The sequence below is a fragment of the Branchiostoma lanceolatum genome, chromosome 19 (genome assembly GCF_035083965.1).
Source record: "Branchiostoma lanceolatum isolate klBraLanc5 chromosome 19, klBraLanc5.hap2, whole genome shotgun sequence".
Taxonomy (NCBI): domain Eukaryota; kingdom Metazoa; phylum Chordata; class Leptocardii; order Amphioxiformes; family Branchiostomatidae; genus Branchiostoma; species Branchiostoma lanceolatum.
Window position 1 is genome coordinate 5,506,057 of NC_089740.1, and position 26,842 is coordinate 5,532,898.

Genomic DNA, 26,842 nt, shown 5'->3' on the forward strand with positions numbered 1-26,842 from the left:
GTAGTATACAGCATTTTGTACATGTTTAACTCCATTGTAACGTTACAACTCTCTACGTTCATTTGAAATGTAGGGACTATCATTGACTAGTTCCGCAACTAAAAGAACAGCACTGCCATAACTCATGTTCTGTTGCAGATTTTTGTAATCCAAATAATTGAGATTAGTCCATGTGTCCCTATATTACTTCTGTATCAGTGTAGAGGAGCAAAACAAAACATTTCTTAGTATGAAGATGTCGACTACTCTCTTTTGCTTGATCGCTTAAAAGAGCCAGCGGGTGACAAAACATATATAATTAATCTCTTACTGTGCTAACAGTTCAGTACGTGTTAGTTTTGTCTGTAAATCTGTCTGGAAAAATACATAAAATCCTTCAATTATCAGTAACCAGTACAAGTGATATCACAAAATATATAACAAGGTTAGTACAAAAATTCCCGTTGTGACTTCAGATTTATCTGCGGAACAATAAGACTGTGAAGTTTGCGTTTTTCTAGATCGCAACAACCTCGGTCTTCTGCCCCAGCCTCCTCTTGTCTCTAGATCTGCTCTGCTCCGTGCCCTTTGACCCGTACAGGTAGTCAGCCACCAGGACCCAGAGTGTGGCCGGCCAGGTCAGGCCCAACAGTGTGTACATAGTTATCAAAAAGTTAAAGTTCCTTCCCGCACCGATGGTCCATAGGGCGGTGCCCATCTCAATTTCAGTAGCCCTTGTGCCACACAACTTCGTGCAATCACTAGGCAGCAGGGGGCTAGTCCACTGGTAGTGGTGTGTGTTTAACAGTGTTTACATGGACAGGGTCACTTCGGAGTCAAACAGAAGAATATCTCACAACATCAGACGTAGTTGTAACTCGCATTTCTGTACCAGTTCTTTGCTTATCTGGAAACCGTCACAAAAATATACAACTCGCAGAAAGGTATCGTTAGAATGAGTGATTTTTAAGAAATTGTTACAACTAGCTAGCACTGGAAGACAAGTAGAGACTAATAGTACTGAACAATCTCAAAGACATGCTAAAAATCAATGTTAACACATTTCTTGCTGTGCTGCTTCGGTATGTGCTAACATTAAAATAACCATCGCTAACAGCTAATGTGTTATAGATCAAGTGACCATTATTTCCACAATAGTGTACTATATGGATTTCGGTTAACGACTTTGTATTTCAGTGAAGTAGAACCTTTTCCTTGTCGCCACTGTATTGTGCGGGTTGTTTGACGACTACTGGTGTACTGTTTTAACTGTGACGTCAGTCGTACGGCTCGCTGAGAAGACATAATAGCAAGGTGTAGAATAATAGCCTGGAATCCAAACCTATTATAGCTCCCGAGTCTATTTGCGGAGAGAGACTAGGGAGCTATAATAGGTTTGGATTCCAGGCTAGTAGAATAACGCTTCACCTTGTGAGCAGAACACTTCTTTGTGGGGGTATCAACATTTGACAGCGTTTTCTTAGCCGTTGAGGAAGCATTTTAGCGCCATGGCGTCGCATTTTCCCTGCTTCGTAACGTTCCTTGTGACGTTTGTGTTCCTGTGCTCTGCCCAGTCGGTCTGTAAGCCACCGTCAGACGAGAAATATGTGTGTAATTGTGGAAACACAGTGGTGAATTGTGGGCAGGAGAACGCACTCAAAGCAGAGTTGGAGCAGATGAAAATCGCCATGGACCAACTTTCACAGAAGATAGCTGATTCGCCTGAAGGTAAGGCAACACAGTTGGTTTCTGATATGTCTGGGTTACCTCAGTCAATCAATCGTTCGCAGGCATCAGTGTCTGCGAGCGATTGCATTGGTTATATGATGCTGTATGTCTGAACAACATTCACAATTTACAGGACGTTCTCAAACATTTTAATTTTGTTGTGACTGTGTGCATATTCTGTACCGTACATCTCAGCTAACGCCAACGGCACAGAAGTCAACAAGCCCCAAGACAGTCAGGAGATCCTTGACAACGACGACGCCACGCCCACCTCAGCTAACGCAAACGACACAGAAGCTGACGAGCCCAAAGGATGCGCATGTCAGAATATTGTTGTCAACAACAATACAACGCCCAGCGGTGTGTATAAGCCCCAAGACTGTCAAGACATCCTTGACAATGACGAGACCACGCCCAGCGGCGTGTACATGGTTTATCCACGGGACAACCTGGGCGGCTTCCTGGTCTTCTGTGATATGGACACGGACGGAGGCGGCTGGACGGTAAGTTTGGTCATTTAGATATTATAAATGTGACGTACTGTGGTATGTGCGTATATTATTTTCTTGCGTTGCATAGAAATTTTAGCTTTGTTTTCTTGCTCTTAAAGTTGTTCCAGAGACGCCAAGACGGAACAGTAGACTTCTACCGGGGCTAGGCGGACTACAAGACCGGCTTCCCTTCCAACCTGAACGGCGAGTTCTGGCTGGGGAATGACAACTTGTACCGCCTGGCTGTGCAGAAAGTCTACCAACTCAGGGTGGATATGGAGGATGTGGAGGGGAACACGGCGTACGCGGCTTACGACACGTTTGTCATCTCGCCTGAATCACAGAACTACAAACTTCACATCGGGACTTACGGCGGTACTGCAGGTGAGGATGTTGTGTGTTGTTGCACAGTACCTTGACATGATAAAGCTCTGACAATGTATTATATGGTTTTATTTATTCGTTGAACTTTCAGCTATGCTGTAGTTATTGTAGTATCCTAGTTAACTTCATATTACTACACCTAGTCTTTCTATTCATACTCTAAAATCTTCAAATAAATGTATGTTTATTACGTATCGGTGTTCCAAAGAAATTAGGGTTAGTATGGACATTGTAATAGCGATACTCTGAAAGATAAACAACAACAAATCTTTGGCATAAAAACTATTGCGATTCAGACATTAAAAGGGAAGTCAAAAGATGCAACAAATTTGTGGGAGGAACTAATGTCTAAAATAAAGTCACGCGATAAACATTGTCAACAAGTGATAGTTCCTTTCAGCCGAAAAGAATTTTGAACGGCTAATTTAAGTCGTGCTGTTGGGATTTTGTCACAGGAGATAGCCTGACGTACCATGACGGGAAACCATTTAGTACCAAGGACAGAGACAACGACGACTACTCTTCCAGCTGTGCTCAGGACTACAAAGGTGCGTGGTGGTACGCGGATTGCCACCACTCCAACCTGGGTCCTCACGAGAGCCACGCTGACGGCGTCAACTGGAAGCATTGGAAGGGTCACAAATACTCCCTGAAGCGCACGGAGATGAAAATCCGACCAGCTCCATAACGTCACACATTGTATCTCTCACATATCATTGAAACAGAAATGCAAACTGCAGCTCATGCAAAAGAAGGAAATCTAAGTTACCTGAATTTTGCCACTTCATACTTTTAAATTTGAATGCTAATTTTTGTGGATATTACTCTTTCCCTGGTCAATTTCCATGTTGTAAGATTTATTTTCACCCTTCATCTAAAACTTACATGTAAACACGAGAATTATTATTTCCTATACAGAAATATTAAGTATACTGACCTCATGTAGAAATCTTTTATTACCAATGAGCCTATAGCCAGTCTCTATATACAAACTAAAAATGTCATTTTTAAAGAATCATATGACGTGTTCAATGTTGTTATGTTTTGAATGTGGGTTTACTTGTAGTGCAGTGGTCATGGATTGCTATTTGTACACAACACTGTTCATAGAATTAAGAATAGACAGAGTACATAGTAGTATTAGTTCTCACCAATTCGTATCTTGTTTGCATATGTTGTTATTACTATTCTTTCCCCTGAGGTCCGATTGGAATACATATCAAGAATGGTATCATAAATCTGCTCATTTGAATTTCTTCATGAAGCATTATGCTAACAGTCATCGCCTGTTGTGTTTACTACAGTTCAAAAGACTGTCTACCCAGCCAAACAATTGTATAGTCATCATAAATGACTAAACATGAATAAGACTTACGTCGATGAAGATTAGACATCCAGGTAATAAGATACGCCAAAAAGCAATTACTCAAACAACTGGATATGATTTTGGAAACGGTCAGACGTTTCAAGTAGCATCCACTACTTTTCGAATAAGACTTTGCTGCTATTTTGGTTGACCCATTTTCTGTAACTTATTGCAACCTATACAAATATCCCTATGCATTGTATCATTTCAATTGGTCATGTCGTCACTGACTTCTGTAGTATACAGCATTTTGTACATGTTTAACTCCATTGTAACGTTACAACTCACTACATTCATCTGAAATGTGGGGACTATCATTGACTAGTTCCGCAACTAAGAGAACAGCACTGACACAATCATGCTCTGTCGCAGATTCTCGTGATCAAAATAATCGAGATTACCCAATGTGTAGCCTATATTACCAATGTATCAGCGTAGACCTGCAAAAAAAAAATTCTTAGTATGAAGATGTTGACTTCTCTCTTTTGCTTGATCGCTCAAAAGGGTCAGTGGCTGACGTAACATATATGATTAATTTCTTACCGCCTAACAGTTCAGCATATGTTAGTTTTGTCTGTAAATCCGTCTGGAAAAATGCATAAATCATTCACTTATCCGTAACTAGCAAAAAATGATATCACCAAATATAAAATCAGGTTAGTACACAAGTTCACGTTCTGGCTGTGCAGAAAGTCTACCAACTCAGGGTGGATATGGAGGATGTGGAGGGGAACACGGCGTACGCGGCTTACGACACGTTTGCCATCTCGCCTGAATCACAGAACTACAAACTCCACATCGGGACTTACAGCGGTACTGCAGGTGAGGATGTCGTGTGTTTTTGTACCATATCTTTACACGGTAATGTTCCGCCAACATATCATATGGTTCTGTCTCTAAGTTGAATGCAATGCGATCTGGACTTACCACGGTACTGCAGGAAAGGCTATGGCATGCTTTCATCTCATTATATGCCATGAACTTTTTTGACCTAACTTGTGTCGATTTTGAAACGTACTACGGGTAGAATCTAACACAATCCTCCTTCAAATGTAGTCACTAAGATTTTATGTATAGTGCTTTTATCCCGTCGGATTCAAATCACGCAGCTCCAGCCAGATAGCATTGGTGTTGTTTTTATTCCTTTTTTTTTACAGGAGATAGCCTGAACGGCCATGACGGATGGTCATTCAGTACCAAGGACAGAGACAACGATCTCAGAGACAATGACGATCTCTCCTCCAGCTGCGCTAAGAGGTACAAAGGTGGATGGTGGTACGGTGATTGTCACTGGTCCAACCTGAACGGCCTGTACCACCTGGGTACTCACGAAAGTGGTGCCGACGGTGTCAACTGGTACCACTGGAAGGGCCACAACTACTCCGTTAAGCGCACGGAAATGAAAGTCCGACCGAATTCATAAGTAACGTTAGACGTTGTATCTTTTCCATACAATGAAAATAGAACTACAAGCTGCAAAGGAAATAAAGGTGGTTTAAACAGGTATATTTCATCGCCATAATTAAAAGAACTGAATGCGCATATGTATGGCTATTATAATACAATAACAACTCCCTCCTTGATCAATTTTCACATTGTAAGAGTTATTTTCCATGCTACATCTAAAAGTTAAACGCTAGAATTATCATTTCCTACAGAGAATGATTGATAACAACATTGATATAATGTAGGAATGTATCATTACCTGAGACTATAGCTAGTCTCTATAAGCAAGCTAAAATTAAAGATTTATTTCTTACCAGTTTCATGATTGTTGATCATGAATGTTGTCATGTTTTACTTGCCGTGCGCTTATCGATTTCGTTCCCCTTTTTCTCGGTGGTTTTCCTTAAAATCTAACGATGGAAAAACAATATATGCAAACTCAGTCAGCCAAGGTCATATCAACGTTTTTATTGGGACGTGATGAACAACTTTGGATTGAAGATAACAACGACAACAATCAGACGTTTAGAAATGTTTATCATGACTGCAAAATGGATATTGCTGTGAAGGATGATGATGTACGAACTCTTTTCAACAACACAAAGTTCTCTGCAGGTAGAACAGAGTTCATGCCATGTAGTCATAGATAGCAGAGGTCACTGCCAATGTACCAACCACGACCGCTACAGCGGTTTTGCTCCGCATCAGTAGCTCATGTGAACGGCAGCTCTCGTCGTGGTTCTTCGTAACGTTAACCGAGTCGACGGAAAGATTCGGGTCGGTGGAATTCTTCAGTAGCACCGCAACCTTGTTGTCAAGGCATACGTTGACAATCATGTCAAGGGAGGAACTTGGTTTGATCAGTTCAGAGGCAGAAATGGTGTCGGTCGCTGAGAGGGTCTTATTCACGGGCGTTATGGTGGAGTTCTTGAAGCCACCCACATCGATGTATTCGGAGTTCGGTACAATCTTGGGTGGGTGAGTGTGGCGGTGACCTTCATCTTCGAGAAACTGATCAATCTTGTACGTCTTCCGTCCTTCGACATCGGCCGTCCCCATCCCCTGGAGACGTCTTGCCAGATGAGAATGGAACTTGAAGTTCTCATAAGAGAATTTGTATCCAGTTGTCAAATCCAAGCCGTTGAAATCACCATACTCACCGTCAGAGAAGTCGTGGGAGTGGGGGCCAGTAAAGTCGGAGTTGTCAAACCCATCTAGATCTGGCAGGAACGTAGGCAGGTGGGTGGAGTTGCGAACCTTGTTGCTCAGGGAAAGCTTCTCTACCCAATACATTTTCAAGGCTTCAAAACGTGGCGCCGCCGACTTGAAAATGCTTCGGCGCTGAATGCACACGTTCTTGAAGGGGTTGTGGACGGCCTTTGCATCCAAGTCGTCAAATCCATGTTGCAGACAGGCGAGATCTGCTGGTACTGCAGTGGTGTTATTGATGTGGCGAACCTGCTGCCCAGCCGGTTGGAAGTGGTTTCCAACTAACATCAAATCCGAGTCGTCGTCGTCTTTTAATGCAGGCAGGAACGTAGTCAGGTAATCCATAAGACGGTGCTCGTTCAGGCGTTTTTTCCAACTTCCAAAAGTTGACGGATCCGCTTTGTTGAAAATCCTTGCGGCATGGTGTGGCATTGCATTCCTCGACCGGTCTTTCAGACGGGTTATATCCAAGTCGTCAAATCCATCTAGATCGGCGAGATCTGACAGGGACGTAGGCAGGTGGGTGGAGTCGCGAACCTTGTCATTCAGGGAAAGCTTCTCTACCCAATACATTTTCAAGGCTTCAAAACGTGGCGCCGCCGACTTGAAAATGCTTCGGCGCTGAATGCACACGTTCTTGAAGGGGTTGTGGACGGTTTTCACGTCCAAGTCGTCAAATCCATGTTGCAGACAGGCGAGATCTGCTGGTACTGCAGTCGTGTTGTTGATGTGGCGAACCTGCTGCCCAGCCTGTTGGAAGTGGTTTCCAACTAACATCAAATCCGAGTCGTCGTCGTCGTCTTTGAATGCAGGCAGGAACGTAGTCAGGTAATCCATAAGACGGCGCTCGTTAAGGCGTTTTTTCCAACTTCCAAAAGTTGACGGATCCGCTTTGTTCAGAATCCTTGTGGCATGGTGTGGCATTGCATTCTTCGACGGGTCTTTCAGACGGGTTATATCCAAGTCGTCAAATCCATCTAGATCGGCGAGATCTGGCAGGGACGTAGGCAGGTGGGTGGAGTTTCGAACCTTGTCGTTCAGAGAAAGCTTCTCTACCCAATACCTTCTCAAGGCTTCAAAGCTTGGCGCCGTAGACTTGAAAATGCTTCGGCGCTGAATGCACACATTCTTGAAGGGGTTGTGGACGGCCTTCGCATCCAAGTCGTCAAATCCATGTTGCAGACAGGCGAGATCTGCTGCAGTGGTGTTGTTGATGTGGTGAATATGCGCATCTTTAGTACCGTTTTCGGCACCTGTGGGCTTCTCATGGAGCAGAGTGGTTTCTCCGGAATGTGCGGAGTGCATCACGTCTGCAGCAGCCTCGTCAGTACCGGTGTGGGAGGGGGGAGTCGTGGGAACAACCTGAATAAAAACAAGACAACATCGATATAGATACAACATCTACTAACATAATTTCACCAGGGTACATAATTCCACCACCCAGAAAAGATACGTCCAAACAGATCTCCAACCAAACGTCTTCCAGTATGATGCACTACTGTATATCTAAACTGTGCATACCTGGGGGTGCTGCACTAGAGATCTCTCAAACCCTCTGTTTTTCAAAGTGGCGGATTTATGTAACCTGGCGGATTTATGTTATTGGAATGTACCATTGATCATCTGATGAATACGAAGGAATCCTCTCATGTTTTTAACTGAGTCTATCAATATGGAATTGTTTTATGACATGTATGTTTCAGCATTAGGTATAGCATTGCCTAATACTAAGCATCATTGCTTTTCTAGCTGCTTTTTAAGTATTGTTGACCTGGGTGTTAAACTCTCACAAATGCATTGCATCGATCGCTTTAGGTCTTTCTAGTGGTTATGTTTTCATTCAGCATATTTGTTCGCTCACTTATTAGATTCTTTACACTTGAAAGAAACCAGTCAAACAGTACAAATAAACGGCAAAGACAACGTGACGGCGGTCTGAAGTTGAACACTTGTACATTATGAAAAATGAACTTCGACAAGACACTAAAACTTATGAATAGCAAATGAATAAATACATAACAAATCTTTAGTTTGAGTCCGCATGTATCTAGAAACGTTTAGTTGCTGTGATGTAGTCTTGTGTGGCTAACATGATTTTACATTCGTTACAACTTTGAATACCAAAGTTCGCATTTACAACACACGTTGTTCGCTAAGATGTGGGCTACTAGAATGCTTACCGCCGTCATAGCCACAAACAGTAGTCCCGTAACCAAAACTGCTTTGAATAACCACCGGCGTCCAACTTGCGTGTCGTCTCCGCCGTCAGATGAAGGAAACATGACCGCTCGGGACCTCTGGCGTCTTCTCCGGTTGCTAGTACGTCGTCTCGACATGATTGTCTCAAGTCAAAACCAAACGAACGGAGGACTTCAAGTCTGTGTCTGCCGCTCAGAGTAGTTGAGACAGTAAACAAGTCTGTTCGAACACCGTTGTTAGGCTAGTTGAAGTTCTAGAATAGGCGCTTCCTTTTTTGCAGTTCTAGAACAGCGTTTTAAGCGCAACTAGAGTTCCGCGACCCCATACCTTCACAAAATGGTATATTGTGAATGTTTCTTACTGATTTTTTATTCATTTTTCAGTTAATCATCTTTTCCATCCAAAGACTGATAGAAATATTCTATTTAGTTACATAGAAAGTAGATTCCCGCACTTGAGATACATGAGTTGCACTGAAAAAGCTATACTCCTCATGTGTTTTGATGAACCAACTATAGCTAAAACCATACAATCCTACAAGAGAATAACTGGACATAGGTTCAAAAGGATTCCGTGATATTCGGCATGAAGGTAGCTTACACAGAGATGGACATGATTAGATGTAAATCATGCAAACTAGGGATTAATTTGCATAAAATTAATGCAAAAGTGCCATAATTCGTCTCAGTGGTAGATGATGGAAATCTCATACTTGTGGCGTGTATAGTAGGTGTACATGACGATGCATAGATAGTTATGTGAATAATTGAAATATCTCATGGAGGTATGAGATCTCCGAACTCTAGGCTAAAGAATATATGTTATCATTAGTTTTCACCTATTCGTGTCTTGTTTGCATATGCTGTTATCTCGTCTGGACGTGAACCCCAGTACTTCATTTCTGCATATGAAGGAATGCCTCATGCAGCAGCGCCATCTATCTTCAGCAATTCGCACTGCAAATCAGATGGGAGTTTTTGTCACTGTCTTTGATTTAGGACTACATGTATTATACGAGTATCATTCATACTGATGGTCAGAACTAATTTCAACGGTTAAAGGACAACGGGGTGTTTGTGTGTGTGTGTGTGTGTGTGTGTGTATGTGTGTGTGTGTGTGTGTGTGTGTGTGTGTGTGTGTGTGTGTGTGTGTGTGTGTGTGTGCGCGCACGCGTGTGTTCTTCGCACTGACATTAGCATAGTATTTTCCCTGAGAAAAAAAAATCAAAAAGCCACAGTGTTGAATTAGTTTTTACTGTGGTGACAAGACTCAACAATAACGTTACTTGTCCAACAACGATGGGCACTGACATGCTTGGTTTATGCCTTGAAACGTTGAAAGGGACAACGTTTCAACATCAAAAGGTAAGAATTGCTGATTCAAGACAAATGAAAAGTCCTTCTGAAAACATAGCGACAGCTAGGAACTGTCGGTGCCTTGGGAAACGAGTTGTAGTCTTGTCTGAATTTTAAGGGGCGTGTCCACTTTTTGTAACATATGGATATGATGATGTCATCATCCCAGGCGATGCAAAAATGACGAAAAACTTTACATTCTTCACAAAGTTAGCATATTTCTAACGCAAATTCCATGGCAAAGTAATGATACGCTATGCAAATTTATGACAGGAACATATTTCTACGTTTACGTCATGGATGAACGAGCAGAACTCACCTGACCGTGCGCATGCGCACTCCACCTCACAAATCAAATATGGCGGCCTGGGTTTGACGATATCGTTTCGGCAGACAAATTTCTCCCGGATTTCACCGATTCTGGTGGACTTTACATCAAAATCTCTGGCCTGCCGTCGCCTAGACCAACAAGATGACGACAGCAGAGCTTTACACAAAGGTAAGACGGTTGATTCTGACGTTTCGAGCCTAAAAATGTCAACCGGCCCTTCACAAAAAGTTGTCCTGCAAGACGGCCTCCATTGATTCGAGTGTCATGTCACTTTCCTGTCAACACCCAAATCTTATCAGAAATCCCCCTCAAATTATACTTTCACCTCTTCAAAAACTCTAACAACAGCTAAGAAATAATCTTCAGTATCTCTAGAACATAATTTGAGGAAATATTTGAGTGAAAATCGCGACTGATTTCCGGGTTTGGGGCTAGAACCCCACGGCGTAGCCTGCTGCATCCTAATTTTCTCATCACATAATTGTTTGAGGTCATCCGGCTTTTTGTGCACAGGAATTTTTTTTACGATGATATTTTCCTTATGTAAACAATTTGTTTACCCAACTGTTTACTATTTAGTTTTTCCAGTCACCGATGATAGTTGCATTATATTACTCTTTAGACTGCAATCCCAAGCGATTTAGTGAGGTGTGACATATGTAATGTTGACACCTGCAATAGACCCATATGTCACGTCTAATAATAGAAATAATATCACATTTTACTGTAAGCTTAAAAAATGCTTACAAAAGCAGTTTACAGGAAACCATGACTCATAACTTAGAAAATGATGTAATGATGTATTTTATTGCTAAAATTTGTCAAAATAGAGCTAACCTCGTTTAACATTAATTGCCGGGTTGCATAAATTCACCACGTTAAAAAACTGGGTTTGAGAGATCTCTAGTACAGCACAGTTATGCACAGTTTAGATATACTAGGGGACATTGGGTTGGAAATCTGTTTGGAATTGGATGTATCTTTTCAGGGTGGCGGAATTATGTACCCTGGTGGAATTATGTTAGTAGATGTTGTAATTAAAATAAAAAAATGCAAGTGTAGATATACCATAGGAAATAAAAGTATGAATTTCAGGGTTTTTTAGGATGTACACTATGATTTGAAGGTCACCTATCAATGTAATCTTATCCCATGGGAGGGTTAGTAATGCATATACATTACATTTTGTAAGATGTATAATGTGCTGCATTCACCCATCTGTTTTTGTTTTACATTGAATGTGGATAAAACACTTTCCTTTGTTTTTTTAGTGCAATGTTTTGAATAAAACCATAATGTTTACTAGAATTCTAGTTATGAAAATTTTGCACTGTGTCAAACTAAAAAAAATGATATGAAGTATAATGTATGAATAGATTTCTCAGAATAGCTTTAATCTATATGTTAGTGTGTCATAATATTTTGTCAGTTGTCCTTTGACACATTGAAATGATTACAAATAACACTCACAAATGTTCAGTATGTTTACTATGAAGGAAGGCATGTGTTTTATCTTTTTCAATAGATAAGCCATGATAAGATTAAGATGGCCTCATTAGACTTCAGTGATGACAGAAATACAACAGCCACAACAGTGGCATGAAAAGGAGACATATATAATTACTATATTAGCTTCATAGAATAGTTTCTTGCTTGGGAAACCTCTATTATAATGCGTAGCAATCTTTTGGACAAGATAGAATTAGCTGGACAACATTTTGTCAAAGGTGTTCATTCAATACTATTGGAAAGGGAGAATTCAAAGAATGGTTATGTCAACAGCCATTGATAAAGGAGTTCAGGAAAATGTGCTATACCCTAAATGAGGGTCTTCATAGGGGGTTCCGACAACGTTTTACGCTCAGAAGTTCAGAAGAACCCCCTACTATTATGCTATCTTATCTAGAATCAAGAAAGGGAATCATGCAGAATTTGGTCGCCTCGGTACCAATTACGTGAATAAGAGTTAAGACGGCTTTTCCTACGAATTACAGGAAATCAAAATAGGCTGCCTACGCCGTATGGAAAAGAGCATTCAGGCCCTCCTACTCCTAGATATAGATTCTTAAATTTCTGAAATAAAGGCTGTACTGTACTATCACTTATCTTTATATGAGTCCATAGAATTGAAATATTGACAGAAAGGAAACAGCCCCAAGCCTACAACATTGTCAGACTGCATTTTTGATACGAATGTACAGTATATCTAATATCATGTGTGCCAAAGGCAGATAAGTGTAAAACCTGATACACCAGACTTTTGGACAGGATGTTGGAAGGATGTGGGTTAAATTGTGGGTCAACGAGAAAATTCTAAAAGCATTCATGATGATTCTGTAACCTTAATGGTATGCTGAGATAGCTGTGTAACAGTTTTAAGCTCTGGAATTGTAGGTTTCTGTATCCATATTTTATTAGTAAACTATATGTGCATGTAGTATCAACCACCCTTTACTTTAGAGAAACACAAATAGAATTGTATAGCCACAACTGATTCTATTACATTGAATGACTGAACGAATGAATTGAATGACTGTCTTGGCACATGCATTCTTTGTACATGTATGCTAGAATTGCATCATTCATTCACCTTGCCGAAAAGCTGTCCCGTTCGCTTGTGCCCATCTTTGAAAAAAAAGTCAGCCAATGTACCTCATAGAATCAAGGAGGTTTTGATAGACATCAATCAATCAATCAATCATGTGCGAGTATCAGTGCTGATGCATGGCGGCTGTAGACATCTCCGCAGATGAATAAATTCACTGTCTCATAAATGTAATATGGTAAAAAGCTTTTCTTGATACTTCTAGGTTTATGCAACCTAAATGCTTTGAAAACCGTAATTGATGATTTAAAAGTATACATGTATGTCGGTCTAATCTTACTTCACTTAGTCACAAACAAAATAAAGATGATTAAATCTATGTACGTACAATGATAGTGATATAACACCTTTAGTTTAGACTAATGAAAGTGCAGACTCTGCTTGTGTTATTATGATTACTTTTACTCTGTAACACTAACTTGCAGAGCAGGGTTGGATGTGCAAATATGTTGAAGTAATTATACAGCGCCCAAGGTTTTTAGTGAAGGATAAGTAAAAGGGCATGCTCAAGCATTTTGCTACGTTTAATTTGGGGCCCACTAGTGGGAAAACTATCTCAGAAGAACAATTTCCAAGGGTGTATTGAGAACAATAGAATTAAAGATATGACATACATTGTACATAGTTAAGAACAGTACACATTGAATGCAGGTGGTCTACATACATAGTACAGGTTATACCTGTATGTTTAGTTGTGCTTCAGAGAAAGAGGTCCATTATGGAAAAGCAAGCAACCATCACACGACATTTCTAGAGGTTCCAGTGAACTAGCAAATATGTAAACAACCTTCAATACTAGTGATTGCACATATTTATGGTAAATGCCAAAGACTGTAGCTAGTGTATAATGTTTTGCATGGATTTGAACGAGAAAAGATGTTTCAAGTCGTGTTAAACAATGTGAAGTTTTTCCTTTACTGTTTGTCTCGTTTTCATGACCAAAGTTTGTTCAGGCTGGCATAACATTTGACCATTAGTGCATGCATGTATCAGAATGTGTACTTGAAAGAACATGCACGGTACATGTAAACAAACTATGTACATGTACATAGCGCATACCTGTGACTTTTCTGGAAGAAAGGAGGAACATCTTAATGTAGGAAGTGGGTGGACATGAATGTACAAAACTTCAAAACTTAGACTCAATCGTAATATTTGATGTCAGTCACTGACGAAAGACAGCGGATGCTGTCTTAAACGTCTGACTGTTTCAAAATTTTATCCAGTTGCTTGAGTAACTATTTTTGGGGTATATTTGATTTGGATCAATTTTACTGCTTACATGTTTGTTTTCGGTGAATATACTTAAGTTTATTTTTAGATGTGTTACTGATTTCTACAGTCTAAATTCTATGTCCAAATTTTATCAAGATTGTGGAGTGAGAAGGTTATTGGGCCCCTGTTACCTAGTTAAGAATCCCCCTTTGCAAATTCTACCTGCTCAAGTTTGCATGCAAATTCCTTTATCTTGCTGTGCAGGTAACTGAAGTTAAGCAACCTTGAAGTAAGATTTTTTCTGCTCTTTCGACCAGAGCCCTCAGGCTAGTCTGGTAATGTTATTGTTACAGTTGATTAACTGTCACACCCCCAGTTGTACATGTACAAAATGTACTGCTGGTCATATGACTATCATAGGGGCCGAAGATCAGCTTACTACACGTACTTAGGGACTAACCACTTTCCATTGTGGTGAAAGTATGGGGCAATGATGCAACGTCAAAGAATAGTCTATGAAATTATACCACAAAAATTTGATATGTTGGTCCATCAGATTTCAGTTTTTAAAATTTCTGTTATTGATTGACACTTTTTGTGTAGAGGTAAAATTGCGTGTCTTGACTTGGCCATGGCGATAATCACTGAAAAGATGTGTGGAAAATATGGTACAATCTTTGGATCATATAGCATTTACATACAATAGAAAGTCATGTCCTGTATATACAAAATGTAGTACTATAGTTGATAAAATTGTATGTGCCTGGCAGTTTTTATTTTGATTTTGAATATGATATGCATTTATCAAGATCTGTTAAAGTCTGATTTTCTCAAATTTGCATTACAAATGTCAACAGGGCTCTCTGCAAGGGCGGTATGCCACTCCCCAAAATGCCAGCGCCACTCCCCCGATGTTCAAATTTAGGGTCTTCTCTTTGTATTCATGCAAAAAAACTAGGAAAAACATTTTGAATTTGCAAATTCAAAGGCTTTGCTGTTTGCATTGTAGCAACGGGCGTGAGGACACCATCTACCGCCATATGATATAGTCACACTCTTTTGTTTCTTGCTATTGCTTGCAAACAATTGATATTAGTGATTGTTAATAGTCATTTGAAAGTAACCTGACAATATTCTAAGGCACCATTTAGAAAGCTTTTTCAGCTTACATCTACATGTAAATGCAATAGAATTTCGCATGTATTTGAAACAAGTACAGCCTTTCTTTATCATGGTATGATGAGTTCTATTATTATAAGTAAACGATTTTAACATGTACAGTCAAACCCTTAGATAATTCTTCCCATTAAGAATCCTGTCTTTAGTTTAGTGACTAAGTGTCTAAGCAGTTAATTTTGTTAGTCCCTCGAGTGGTCTTCTTGGTCGGTTTTGTCTGTAAAATATAAAAAATAGTTCCCTGGAAAAATGTGATTTTTGACATTTACCATTTCTAGGGTCTAGGACTGTTGGATTATTTAGATGAATAATGTATATGACCTTACTAAGCCCATGTTTCTTTTTGACGAGCCCCCAATGGTTTGCTCCATCCCAGTCTAATTTCCATAGAGGTGAAGTCTCTAATATCCTGTAGTCTCTCAAGACTGCCTGGGTTGCAGTACTGTAAATGCATTTAAGTTTGCATGGTTTTTGTTTCACGCTAAGGCGAAAATGGAGTGTTTGCAGTGGATTTAAGTTTGTGGCAGTGCTATAGTCACATACTGCTTCAGTATTGGACAAAAATGTTCGCGGTGGTTTTAAGTTCGCGGTGAAACGTCGCCGCGAAAACCGCGAATATAAAACCACCGTGAACATTTCTGCATTTACAGTATCTTGTCTCGACAGTTGATCCTCTGCCATCCTTCCTGAAGGGAATATCCTGCCAGATTTCACTGGGAAGAAAATTGGAAAATTCTTTGGTTGATAGCAGGGGCTTTAAGTTCGAGGAGAATTTCCTGTGAATGATGATGATATTGCGGTTAAAACTGACCAGGAAGAAGACCACTCGGGGGACTGATAAAATTATGTATGGGCAGCTACAAGTAAAAAGTGGTCGTATTGGCAATGTGGTCGTTATGTAGAAGTGGTCACTTGTAAAGGTTTGACTGTACATTTCCAATGCAGACAAATTAATTAGAAGTATGAATGCAAATAAAGGGATGACATTTGCTGGCAAATGCAAGGCGGTTTCATTCCCATCCCTCCCTTAAGAGATACTTGTGTGCCAGAGTGTGAAAAAAATAGCTATACGGAGAAAAATGGTACAGACAGTAATATGTAATCATAGAACATAGCCATAATGGCTGATGCCTAACTCAGTACATTTGTAACTGCTGTGTTCTATGCATTTTCATTACTTGGGCATACATGTATCAAGTTTCAATAAAGGAATGAAAATATGATTTCTCATGTGTCTACATATACAAAAGACAGGAAATGAAAAATCCATACGTTGGAAAATTAAAATTTATGCCATTGACCTACAAAGCATGACACCAGCTGGTCAGATGTCACGATCCCCTTTTTTTTAAAGATCAGGAAATGAAATGAAAACAGTCGATATTTCCCATCCTTCCGTGACTTACTTAGGATTAACAAAACAGTGCTTACACATGGAGGTTGTACCATAAGTTGATAGGGATTACAAACAAGAATATGTCAAAAAATATAATCATGGAAACTACATACATATATGGAAAAATTCTGTCACCCAACAAAAGCAGTGGTCCTGTTCAAAGCTGGTTAATTACATCACAGGGCTCGAAATTCTTTTTTGGAAATAGGTGCACTGGTGCACCCAACCAAAAAAATTAGGTGCACAGAAATAATTTTGGGTGCACCACATAAAAGAAAGTTGAATGTCAACTAAACATAAGTTTGATGCTACTGCCTCTCTGCATTCTGCATTCAGATTTCAAATTTCAACCAAGCAATACATCAAATAAAGTGATCAAAAGGCAATATTGCTTTTTCTGATACTTACATTTCAAGAATATTTTGTATACTAGCGTACAAGAGAATCGTTTCCCTATAGAGTACAAAAATATCTAGGTGCACCAGTGCACCCACAGTCAAAAATTAGGTGCACAGCTCCAATTTTGGGTGCACACAGGTGCACATGCACCCACTATTTCAAGCCCTGTTATCATAATCATTTACCTGGTAGAACAGCTTTATCTTGCCACACCTGCAAAATTGTAAACCCTACATATTATCATGTACCTACAGTTTTTCAATAAAGAGCCCCACACAGTACTATATGTGATGATGACAATAAAAATCCTTGATTTTTTGCCTGAAAAGTCGAGTCTTATAATTGACATAATGTTGAGACAAATTCTACTATTAACGAGTTATTGTCAGTTATGTACCACTAACTTAATTGTGACTCTAACCTTGGCAGTATTGTGTATATGTATATATGGGCGCCTCCAGGGAGATCTGAGAGATACATTTTGTATATTCCGTTTGAGTTTCCTTTGATTTAAACATAATCCAAATTACTTTGTCTGATGCATGGCAGTGAATAATGGACACCTCCTTGGGTATCTAAATTTCAAGTTTATGAATTTCATAAACTTCCCAGGCCATGGGATATTAGTGATACAGTTCTATGATTTTATCATATTTCAAACAAATATTCTAGTGATGACTCATGATAGGTATTATGGAATCCGTATCCAAGCAATTGACTTGGTTCTGCCTTTGAATTCAGTGCAGGTGGCATTTTTAGATTAACAGCGTTAACTTCATGCCTGTAACATAATAACTCCGAAGCAAATCAATTTTTCCTGCCACATTTTGAAGAGATTATGGTCAATTCTGTGGCCTGTGGTAGAGACTGAAGTTTTAAGTTAGGACTTTTGTGTGCCAGCTATGATTTTTACATGTACCGTAGGGGTTAGTATCTGGCCCTGTGCTTGAACAAGTCTACTGTATATTCAGTAATATGGGGAGATGCTGTAAAGCTAGTGTCCTTCTTTGATTTTCATTTTTCAGGGCTCGAAATACTGGGTGCATTTGCACCTTTGTGCACCCAAAATTGGAGCTGTGCACCTAGATATTTTTGTAAGCTATACTAGCCTATAGGGTAAAGGTATACGTAATACTGTCTAGTACACAGAATATTCTTGAAATGGAAGTATCGGAAAAGCAATATAACCTTTTGTTGTACTTTATTTTTTGGGGTTGGGTGCACCAGTGCACCTATTTTTAAAAATGAATTTCGAGCCCTGATTTTTACAGTAGGTGTGAAATAGTGCAAGATAGATGTAATAACTAGTAAGAAGTCTTCAAAGAATGATCCCTCATTTTATATTCAGGGGCTGCCAAGATAAAAGGAAAGACTTTCATAGTTGATTGGGTGCCTTACTTAACTCCTGATCTTAGAGACAGTGCCTACATATCACCAGGGTAATTTGTATTCAATTCTTGACTATCATGTCATGATCAAATAATCCATTGCAGCCATCAAAAATTCAATGGCATCATAAGCATTCTTTTTCATCATATTCTATAAATTTGAGAAAGGTGCATGTACAAAGATTGATCGACTCATAAAAGCAATTGGCAACTTAAGTGCTGACTAGTTTTATCATGTAGGAAGGTGTTTATGAACACAGCGGTGGTTTATGGCTTTATGACTGCCTTTAAGATTATACTAAGGTCGGGTCAACGTTGTAGATCTACTACATGTACTTCAGGGTAGTCTTCAATAAAACAAGAGCTTTTAAAAAAAGCTGGCGTTTCGGCTACGTTTATAAGTGTGAATTGTCTTTTCCCTTTACTTGAAGTAAAATCTGCCAGAGGAAGTCACTCAAGGGCTGTTCAGTCTATAAGAAAAATTGTCATTTTGGGAAATGAGTACTGTTTTAATAGAGAAAGGCAGATTGGGGAAAGCAATTTTGAAGTTACGTCACTTAACTTAAGTGCTTTTGAAAAAGCTGGTCTTGGCCTACAACTTGTGCTTATTTGTAAAATGTATAATAGGCTCATTATAAAAGCTATCAATGTAATTATGTACATGGCACGCAATAAAACAAAAAATTTGAAAAAGCACCATTGAATCATCAGCACTATGGTAATTAAGTGAAATAGAAGTTCATAACAGCTAAGGTTCTATCTAAAATGACTACCAAATGTCAAACAAATCAACAGCTACCTCATCCGTATTATTCTGGTTTCCGCATTTACAACATTTCTTCCTTATTTTCCTGGGTAATTTTGCTAAAATTCATGAAAATTCCCATAGTTTTGTGCCGAGGGGCGCCACTTTCCACGTCCGTGTTGTCTGAATGAAGTCGATACTGAACAATGGAGCATTTGCTACTGTAACAAAGAATCGCTGTTTTGCAAACAACATCAAGAGCCTCTGTTTACATCGGGGATAGAAGTTTAGTGGCGAGTGTTTTGCAAGAATCATCTTACCGCGCATAGGAGCCGCTGCACGGTATTTTCCATTACAATGAACAGAAAAATTCGAATGCCGGGTTTGGAATCTATGAAGTCCTGTTCATAAGACAAAGGCCTTGTATATATTAAATGAATATTTAAAAATAACAAATATAAAATATTTCTTTATTTATTAATGAAAAAAATGATATTCATAAATATGATATTGATAGATTAATATAATATCAATATATATTTTTGATATTCAATATCTAAAAAGAAAAAAAAAATTCATGCACGGACACGAACCCGGATCTTCTGGGTCCGAAGTGCTTCGCGTTGCCAGATCGGCCAAAGTGCGGTACGTACTTATTTACTTTGGACGTAATGCTATAACCTCACTATATGGTATCATTTATGCCGATTTTTGCTCGTTTTCTTGACGAAATCATTTTTTTTCTTCTGCAATCTTGTGGAATAGATGTAATATGGTCATTTTTCAGGATATCAAAGTCCGAAACCACAATGCAATGATATTTCCGAACAGTTGTAGCAGTTACATGCGGTCGCCGTCCTGTGTCACATGCAAATCTAGCGTGCCTGCCTTTTCGTGCTCTCTTGCCATATAAGGCAACGGCTATACAAGGATTTGAGAACGTATTGCCATATAAGGTCTTATTGTGTGCGACACAGTGTTGAACCAAGCTTCCCTGGTCCTTGCTTGAAGGTAAAAGCCAGGACAATGCGTTCCGGCGCGCATGCGCCGAAACGCAAAAAAGCAGGATATATAATGATATTATTATTATATTTAGTAGTATTCAACAGTAAAGCAGGATATATATCTAAGGATATAGTAGCAGATGCTAGACACACAAAAAAGAAGAAAGTAAAATTTAGAACAGATTTTAATGCATATATTTGACTTAAGTATGAATTGAAATTAATATTTTGTCAGACATTATAAAAAATTTCACCCCATCCCTCAAAAAAATCTGCATTAAACTGACATGAAATTGATAAAAATGTAATAATCTAAGACTAGTAAGCTTAAAATGACAGATTTAGCAACGAAAATCATAAATATATGCTCCCAATCAATGACCTAGATGGAAAGGAATTAAAGCCGTGTAGACAGCCGTGAACCTGCTATCCTATATGAAAATAGCAAAATGGTTCTGTAACCATTTCGTATTGAATATCAGATGGCCAGCATGGGCGATCTATCATAATCCGTCAAACCAACAGGATTTAACTGGTCCCATATAGGTCATTCTGGTATCACATCTCAGTAATGGATCCTGATGCCTGGCCTCTGCTCTAATCTAACATGGCGCTGAAAAGGTCACCGGGGCACCTGTGTTATAGAAAAGGGAATCTTGTATGGAAATATTTGACAGTGAACATGACTGTGTTTTGAAGAAATCAATAAAACTGACAAAATTTTAGCCCTAGTTTTCAATATTGAACCATAGGTGTAAGTGTATTAAGATTATAGTCAAGCCTGTTCAATTGACCACCTCTACATAAGGACCACCTGGTCAATGTGACCACTTTTTGGTGGTCAGAATCTTAAGATAATTTTCCCTATTGACACAAGCATTAAGAACCCTGTCTATAGACGTATAGTGACCACCTGTCCACATAGTCCAGATTTTATTGGCCCCCTGAGTGGTCTTCTTGAGCAGTTTTGAGTTGACTATGTTTTGGAATATTCTTTCAAATCAAATGAAGCCAGGTAAGGAAAAAGCTGTCTACTCATGATTCTACATGTATAGTCAGATTAAATTTTGATAGGACAAAGAATTATTTATTTCTCTGTAACACAAGGAAATTATATACAGTTAACTGCTTGCTGCACTACCCGACATAATCTTTTATTCATGAAGACAAAATGCTTTGATGTTAACACCTTAATTCCCAATGCCTACTTGTGCAGTGATTTAAATAAACATTGAATTTATCCCAGACTATATAACAGTACTAGTAATTAGGCCTTGACTAAGATGGGCTAGTCAGCCTACATTTGCATGCAATTTGCATATTGTTATTGGTGGCATTTCAATACCAACCTGTAGTTTGTTGAAAAATTTTCAAGATTGTAGATAGAGATATAGACGACTTGCAATTTGGCCCTGCGTTAAAAAAGATTCATGTTAGATATTACGAAACACAATTAACCTAAATCAACACAGTTTTGTTGTACATGTAGATTTCTACAGTAATGGCCTGGGTTTTTTTGTAAGACAGACCCCTTTTCAAACTCCGCCATTGCAAAATCTTCTCTCGCTAGAGTTTAGCAAAAAAGAGGGTCAGTTGGTTATTATGATAATAATTAGTCTACCTTCTCATTCTAATTGGGAAAACCGGCCTCTATAATTGCAAGTTAATTTTCTGACAACTTTTTAATGTTGCAGGTTGCAGAAGAAAACAATTTTGAGTCTTAATTATGGTTAGTTGACTGTTACTGTAAATACATTTCACTTTGCGTTGTTTTAATTTCGCGGTAGGAAAAGATGGAGTGTTTGTGGTGGTTTAAGTTCACGTTTGAGACAATAAGTACACAAGGGAGGAGGGCTTACCGTGAAAACCGTAAACATAAATTTTAAAAAACCACCACAAAAATGTCTGCATTTTCAGTATATACTATAAGGTTGTAACACAGATTCTTACCACTTGCTGAAATTTTAATGTGTGAAACTGAAAGGTTTATGCAAGGTTAGCTCATTATGCATGCATGAATACATGCTATGCATGTAGCTGGCAAGTATCCAATGAACGTTCCTCTCTATGAATAAGATATGCTTAAGTTTAAACTGATTAGTCACAGCATGTTATTTGTACCAGGCAATGTATCTGCTTCTCGAAGCTCAAGTTACAACCTTTTGAAGAAACAAAGTCTAGCATAAAGTAGGTTTAGACATTAAGACTGCAGGCTACAACTACATAATATACATTTTACTCCTTACTATTGATATGAATATGACACACAATAGTATGATCATATATTCAAAACTAGAAAGGCAACATTTGCGAGCAAATACAGCATGTTTAGCCATACTCCTCGCCATGCAAAAAATGGACTCTCCCAAAATAACAATGGACCATTCTAAAATACTTGCACTAAAAAAATGAATCACCCCAGTCCAAAATTGAGTCTTCCAGTAGCACCTCAACACAATATGGACCAGTCCACAACCATATCCACTAATTGATTAACAAATACACTTCTGCTAAAAAATGGACTTTTTCATAATCATTCCAGCTCAAAATTGAAAGAAATAATTAAAGAATCCTCCCCTTGCATGAATGGGATATTCCGTGCCATTTCCATGTAAACCAGTCGAAAAATATCCGCTGAAAATTACACTCTTGCGCATAATCAACCCAGTTCAAAATTGAATTAAAAAAGATCAACCCCAGGGAAGAATGAAGTTTTCCATAGTATACATATGAAGATTTGACAGGAGACGAAGGAAATGACCAAAAACAACATATTTGAGTCAATTCAAAGTCACCGAGAGGGTTTTAATATAATATTTGTAATATGTTTGAACTATTTTGATTAAAAGAATGTCTAAGTCACAATAGTTCTTAAGTGTTCAAACAATTAGAATTGAAACTTATAACATGTTTGAACTTATTTCACATACGTTGGAAACATTTCGAACGTAACTACACAAAAATCTCTTTATTTAGAACAGTTTCAAACCATCTATCCAAATGTTTCAATGTTCGAACAATTTGTAACAAAAGATTTTCACAATTGCCCTCATAAACGAAGGTGCTAAGTCCTCCTGTGTGTTTCTGCCTATTTTCGGTGGCCGCGCTAGACCACCAGCGGATTTGTTTTGACGGAGCGTCACCCGCGCGCGACGATGTACACTGTTCGGCACCGCTAATATCCGGCATTTTCCCGCTCCAAAACACTCCACAAGACCCACGTTTTTAGTGTTTTGCCTCTTGTGCAACACGATTCGATTTGCATTACTAACATGACGAAAATGATAGAAAAAATTCACCCCGTCCCGGCGTCCGTCCCAAAAACATGAACGACATGAAAATATATTTTCTTACAGATTCAATCTCGAAAATCAACAGCATGGGATTCCAAATTTTCGCAACGGCCGACCATTTATCATGGTTGAACTTCCTTCCAAGGCGTGCGATAGATAAACATTCCCGGCACATAATAGTCACTAGTACCAGACTAACGCAAGCTCATGATGATAATAGGGAGAAAGTTTGTCAGTGAAGTTTGGCCACCAGAGCTGAGGGTACATTCATTTAACGTTACAAGCTAGCACAAAGGGGCGAATCATTGACCTTACCGGGGACTGACTCTACTGGCCTAATCATTCCTTTTTTGCCGAATTCTACGATCCATACGCCCGTACGTAGGACATGTAGGAAGGCCTGGTGGTGGACGCTACACATCACGGGAGACGCGTGTTGGTCCGAGACAGACAGCGGCGTGCTTTCGATCGCGTAGCGGCGACGCACCGCTGCGACAACGTGCGGGACCACAGAGAGAGATCATCAATCAATTTTGACAGGAGTGTCGCGCCAGTCTGAGGAGAAACGATCTCCCGTGTTGTGTTGAAGAATTTGGAGTTTGAAAATATCTGGAATAACTAATGCTAGAATAAACATTCACAAAATCATTGATTTAACTTGTTTTTAGCCTGGTTTCAACCAAGCCCCGTGTCCGCCCGCCGCCTGTAACGGCTATCCACCCACGGAGCTCCGCGGGGAGGAGAGAGAAACCCCCGGACAGCTGGAGTTTGCGTGATACAGACTAACTTGTTTTCTGTTATAAAATTTCCTAAACTGCAATTTAACCACTGAGTTTAAGGGAACATGGTGTTTTCCCGATAATCACGTTAAATGTTTATGTCCGGTCTTTCCTCCTCGTAAGCAAACTTCCAGCTTGGCCAGGTGCAAGGCACTAGGGGTCAATGACCTGTAGGTCATATGTAGTAAGTATTGAAAGTGACAGAAGTGGCAAATATTGTCAAGAAAGCCCAAAATAAATCGTTTTGAATATATGTATGCCAAAAATGGGAATGTAGTCCTTTAAATATTTGTTCAAGCCACATATACAGCAAATTTCAGGTCATTCAGTTGAAATACCAGGGCGCAGGAGGCCAAGATATGCTAAAAATAGCCTAAAAACCTCAATAAAATCACTTTCAAGGTCAATATCAAAAAAAGGAAAAGAACGCACATTGGTTTTTGCCTACATTACCTCTGTACCAAATTTCAGGTCATTTGGTCAAAAAATGACAGAGATGAATCGATTTGAAGATTTGACAGGAGAAGAAGAAGAAGAAGAAGAAGAGACATGAGAGAAAACAATATGTTTAGCCATACTTACAGTACAGATCTTGTTTAACTTCCCTTCGCACGCGTTTCACACGAGTTTGTTTCTCGTGCAAAAGTCGTGCGGCTTGCATTTGAAACGCGTTTACATCTCGTGCCAAACTCGTGCCACACGCGATGTAAAGTCGTGCCAATCGCGTTCGCTAATGAGCTGCCTCGCGTGTGGCTGCCTAATTAAAAATCTTGTGCGGTCGCTACACGCGTTTACGCAAATCTGGCAAACTTGATTGACGTCTAGTTTGGAGACCCCGCTGCGGGAGTGTTACGTTGCAGTAAGGGCGTAGGGGAAGGTTTCATTTGAAAGGGCCGATTCTCGGCACTTTTTTCTCAACGCTGCAGTGTAAAAGGTTTCATTGAATTAACACGCCAGATAGATATAGAACATGATATTAAAATATGTGTTGGTTGCAATGCTTGAATAGTTTTGTGAAAGTAACTGAGAAATTTTTCAAAATTACGGCCTGGCCGGTGTGAACTTCCGGTTTGCCGGTTTGGTATTTTCCGATAGAAAGCACGTTGGGCGCGGTTTGGACCGCGCATTTTTTTTTATAATCCTAGAGTTTGTAGGACACGTGTTAGCCCTCATTGTTACGTATTTGTTGATAATCTGTGGATAATAGCCGGGGGCTGGCACTTTTGCCGATTATTGCCGGTTAGTGTGAGAAAGGACTCTACACTGCCACGCGAGGCAAAATAAACATCAGATACCCCCGATCTACTGACAGTTGGAAGAATAATAGTTGCATGCATGTCCGCATGCATGTCTGGTTGCAACGACAAAGTAAAGATAAATGAGTAACATGAAAAAAAGAACTGCCAGACAACTCGCCGAAACGACATGGAACAACGTAAACCAAAGGTCAGTGACCTGTACATCATAACAAAACAACGTCGACGGCGCGAGCGGGACTACTTTCTACAGTCTACAATACTCTGGTATTGTTCAAGAATTTGCTGGGACCAAAAGAAAAATATACAAACTAGTAAGCAGTTTTCAAAAATCAGATTTAGTTTGTTTCTGGATAGATTTATAACACAGATTATGTGACGCATATTTACAAATTTATCAGTGAAGCCGCCGGACGGCGCACGTGATTCTCGAAATGATTGATGTTTGATACACTACTAGCATGTTCCCACGATATTCCCTCTTGATTGACAGGTAGCCCCCTTTGAGGAACTTGCCGCCTGTCGCCACGCTGTCTGCGACGGCCGCGCGCCCGGCCAGCTCAATCTTTAACAGCCAATCACGAAGGAGTTTATCCTTCACTCTGTCCTTCACCGGGTATGAACAAAGTCCTGCTATTGGTCACCGAAGAATCCATGGGAGAATCCATAGGAATTGTTTCCCAGCCGCGTGTTACGCAATAATATCCCAGAACAAGGAGGTTATAGGGAGAAAGAACATGTGGAGTTGCGTGTGTTTTATAGCACGCGTTGCAGCATGCTACAAAGGAAGGGAACATTGCCAACCTCACTATCATAAACGCAGCGATCTGTTCCCGGCAAATGTTGTATGGACGGGCATTTTCGCACATTCTTCGTCGATTACAGTGCCGGTTATTCTGGAAAGACGTACAAGGAATGTACTGTTACTTATGTAGTCACGGGGTACGTAGCTTTGCAGCCCGTGACAGTGAAAGGTGGTAAGGTTTGAACATTTAATTATTCATTTCTAATAAATAAAATTGAGTTGAAAATTGAATTGGACCAGTCTTATGGTACTCGCACTCTAAACATGATGTGGGGAGGGACATCGACATATCG

The 26,842-nt window shown here is 39.6% G+C and overlaps 2 protein-coding genes and 1 pseudogene across 2 annotated transcripts in view; all 3 read left to right on the forward strand.

The window, feature by feature from the left end:
• The first annotated feature begins 1,487 nt into the window (after window positions 1-1,487).
• On the forward strand, window positions 1,488-3,926 carry LOC136425899 (microfibril-associated glycoprotein 4-like; annotated as a pseudogene).
• A 678-nt stretch (window positions 3,927-4,604) lies between these two features.
• Window positions 4,605-5,719, forward strand: LOC136425673 (techylectin-5B-like). The gene is made up of 2 exons (XM_066414604.1): window positions 4,605-4,770; window positions 5,106-5,719. Exons 1-2 carry the CDS (start codon window positions 4,662-4,664, stop codon window positions 5,369-5,371), a joined length of 375 nt encoding a protein of 124 aa, XP_066270701.1. The 5' UTR covers window positions 4,605-4,661; the 3' UTR covers window positions 5,372-5,719.
• A 4,773-nt stretch (window positions 5,720-10,492) lies between these two features.
• LOC136425244 (unconventional myosin-Va-like) overlaps window positions 10,493-26,842 on the forward strand; it is a 71,951-nt gene continuing 55,601 nt past the window's right edge. The window contains exon 1 of the mRNA XM_066414058.1: window positions 10,493-10,656. Within this exon, the coding sequence (XP_066270155.1) occupies window positions 10,630-10,656 (27 nt within the window). The 5' untranslated portion in view covers window positions 10,493-10,629. The remainder of the gene's footprint in view (window positions 10,657-26,842) is intronic.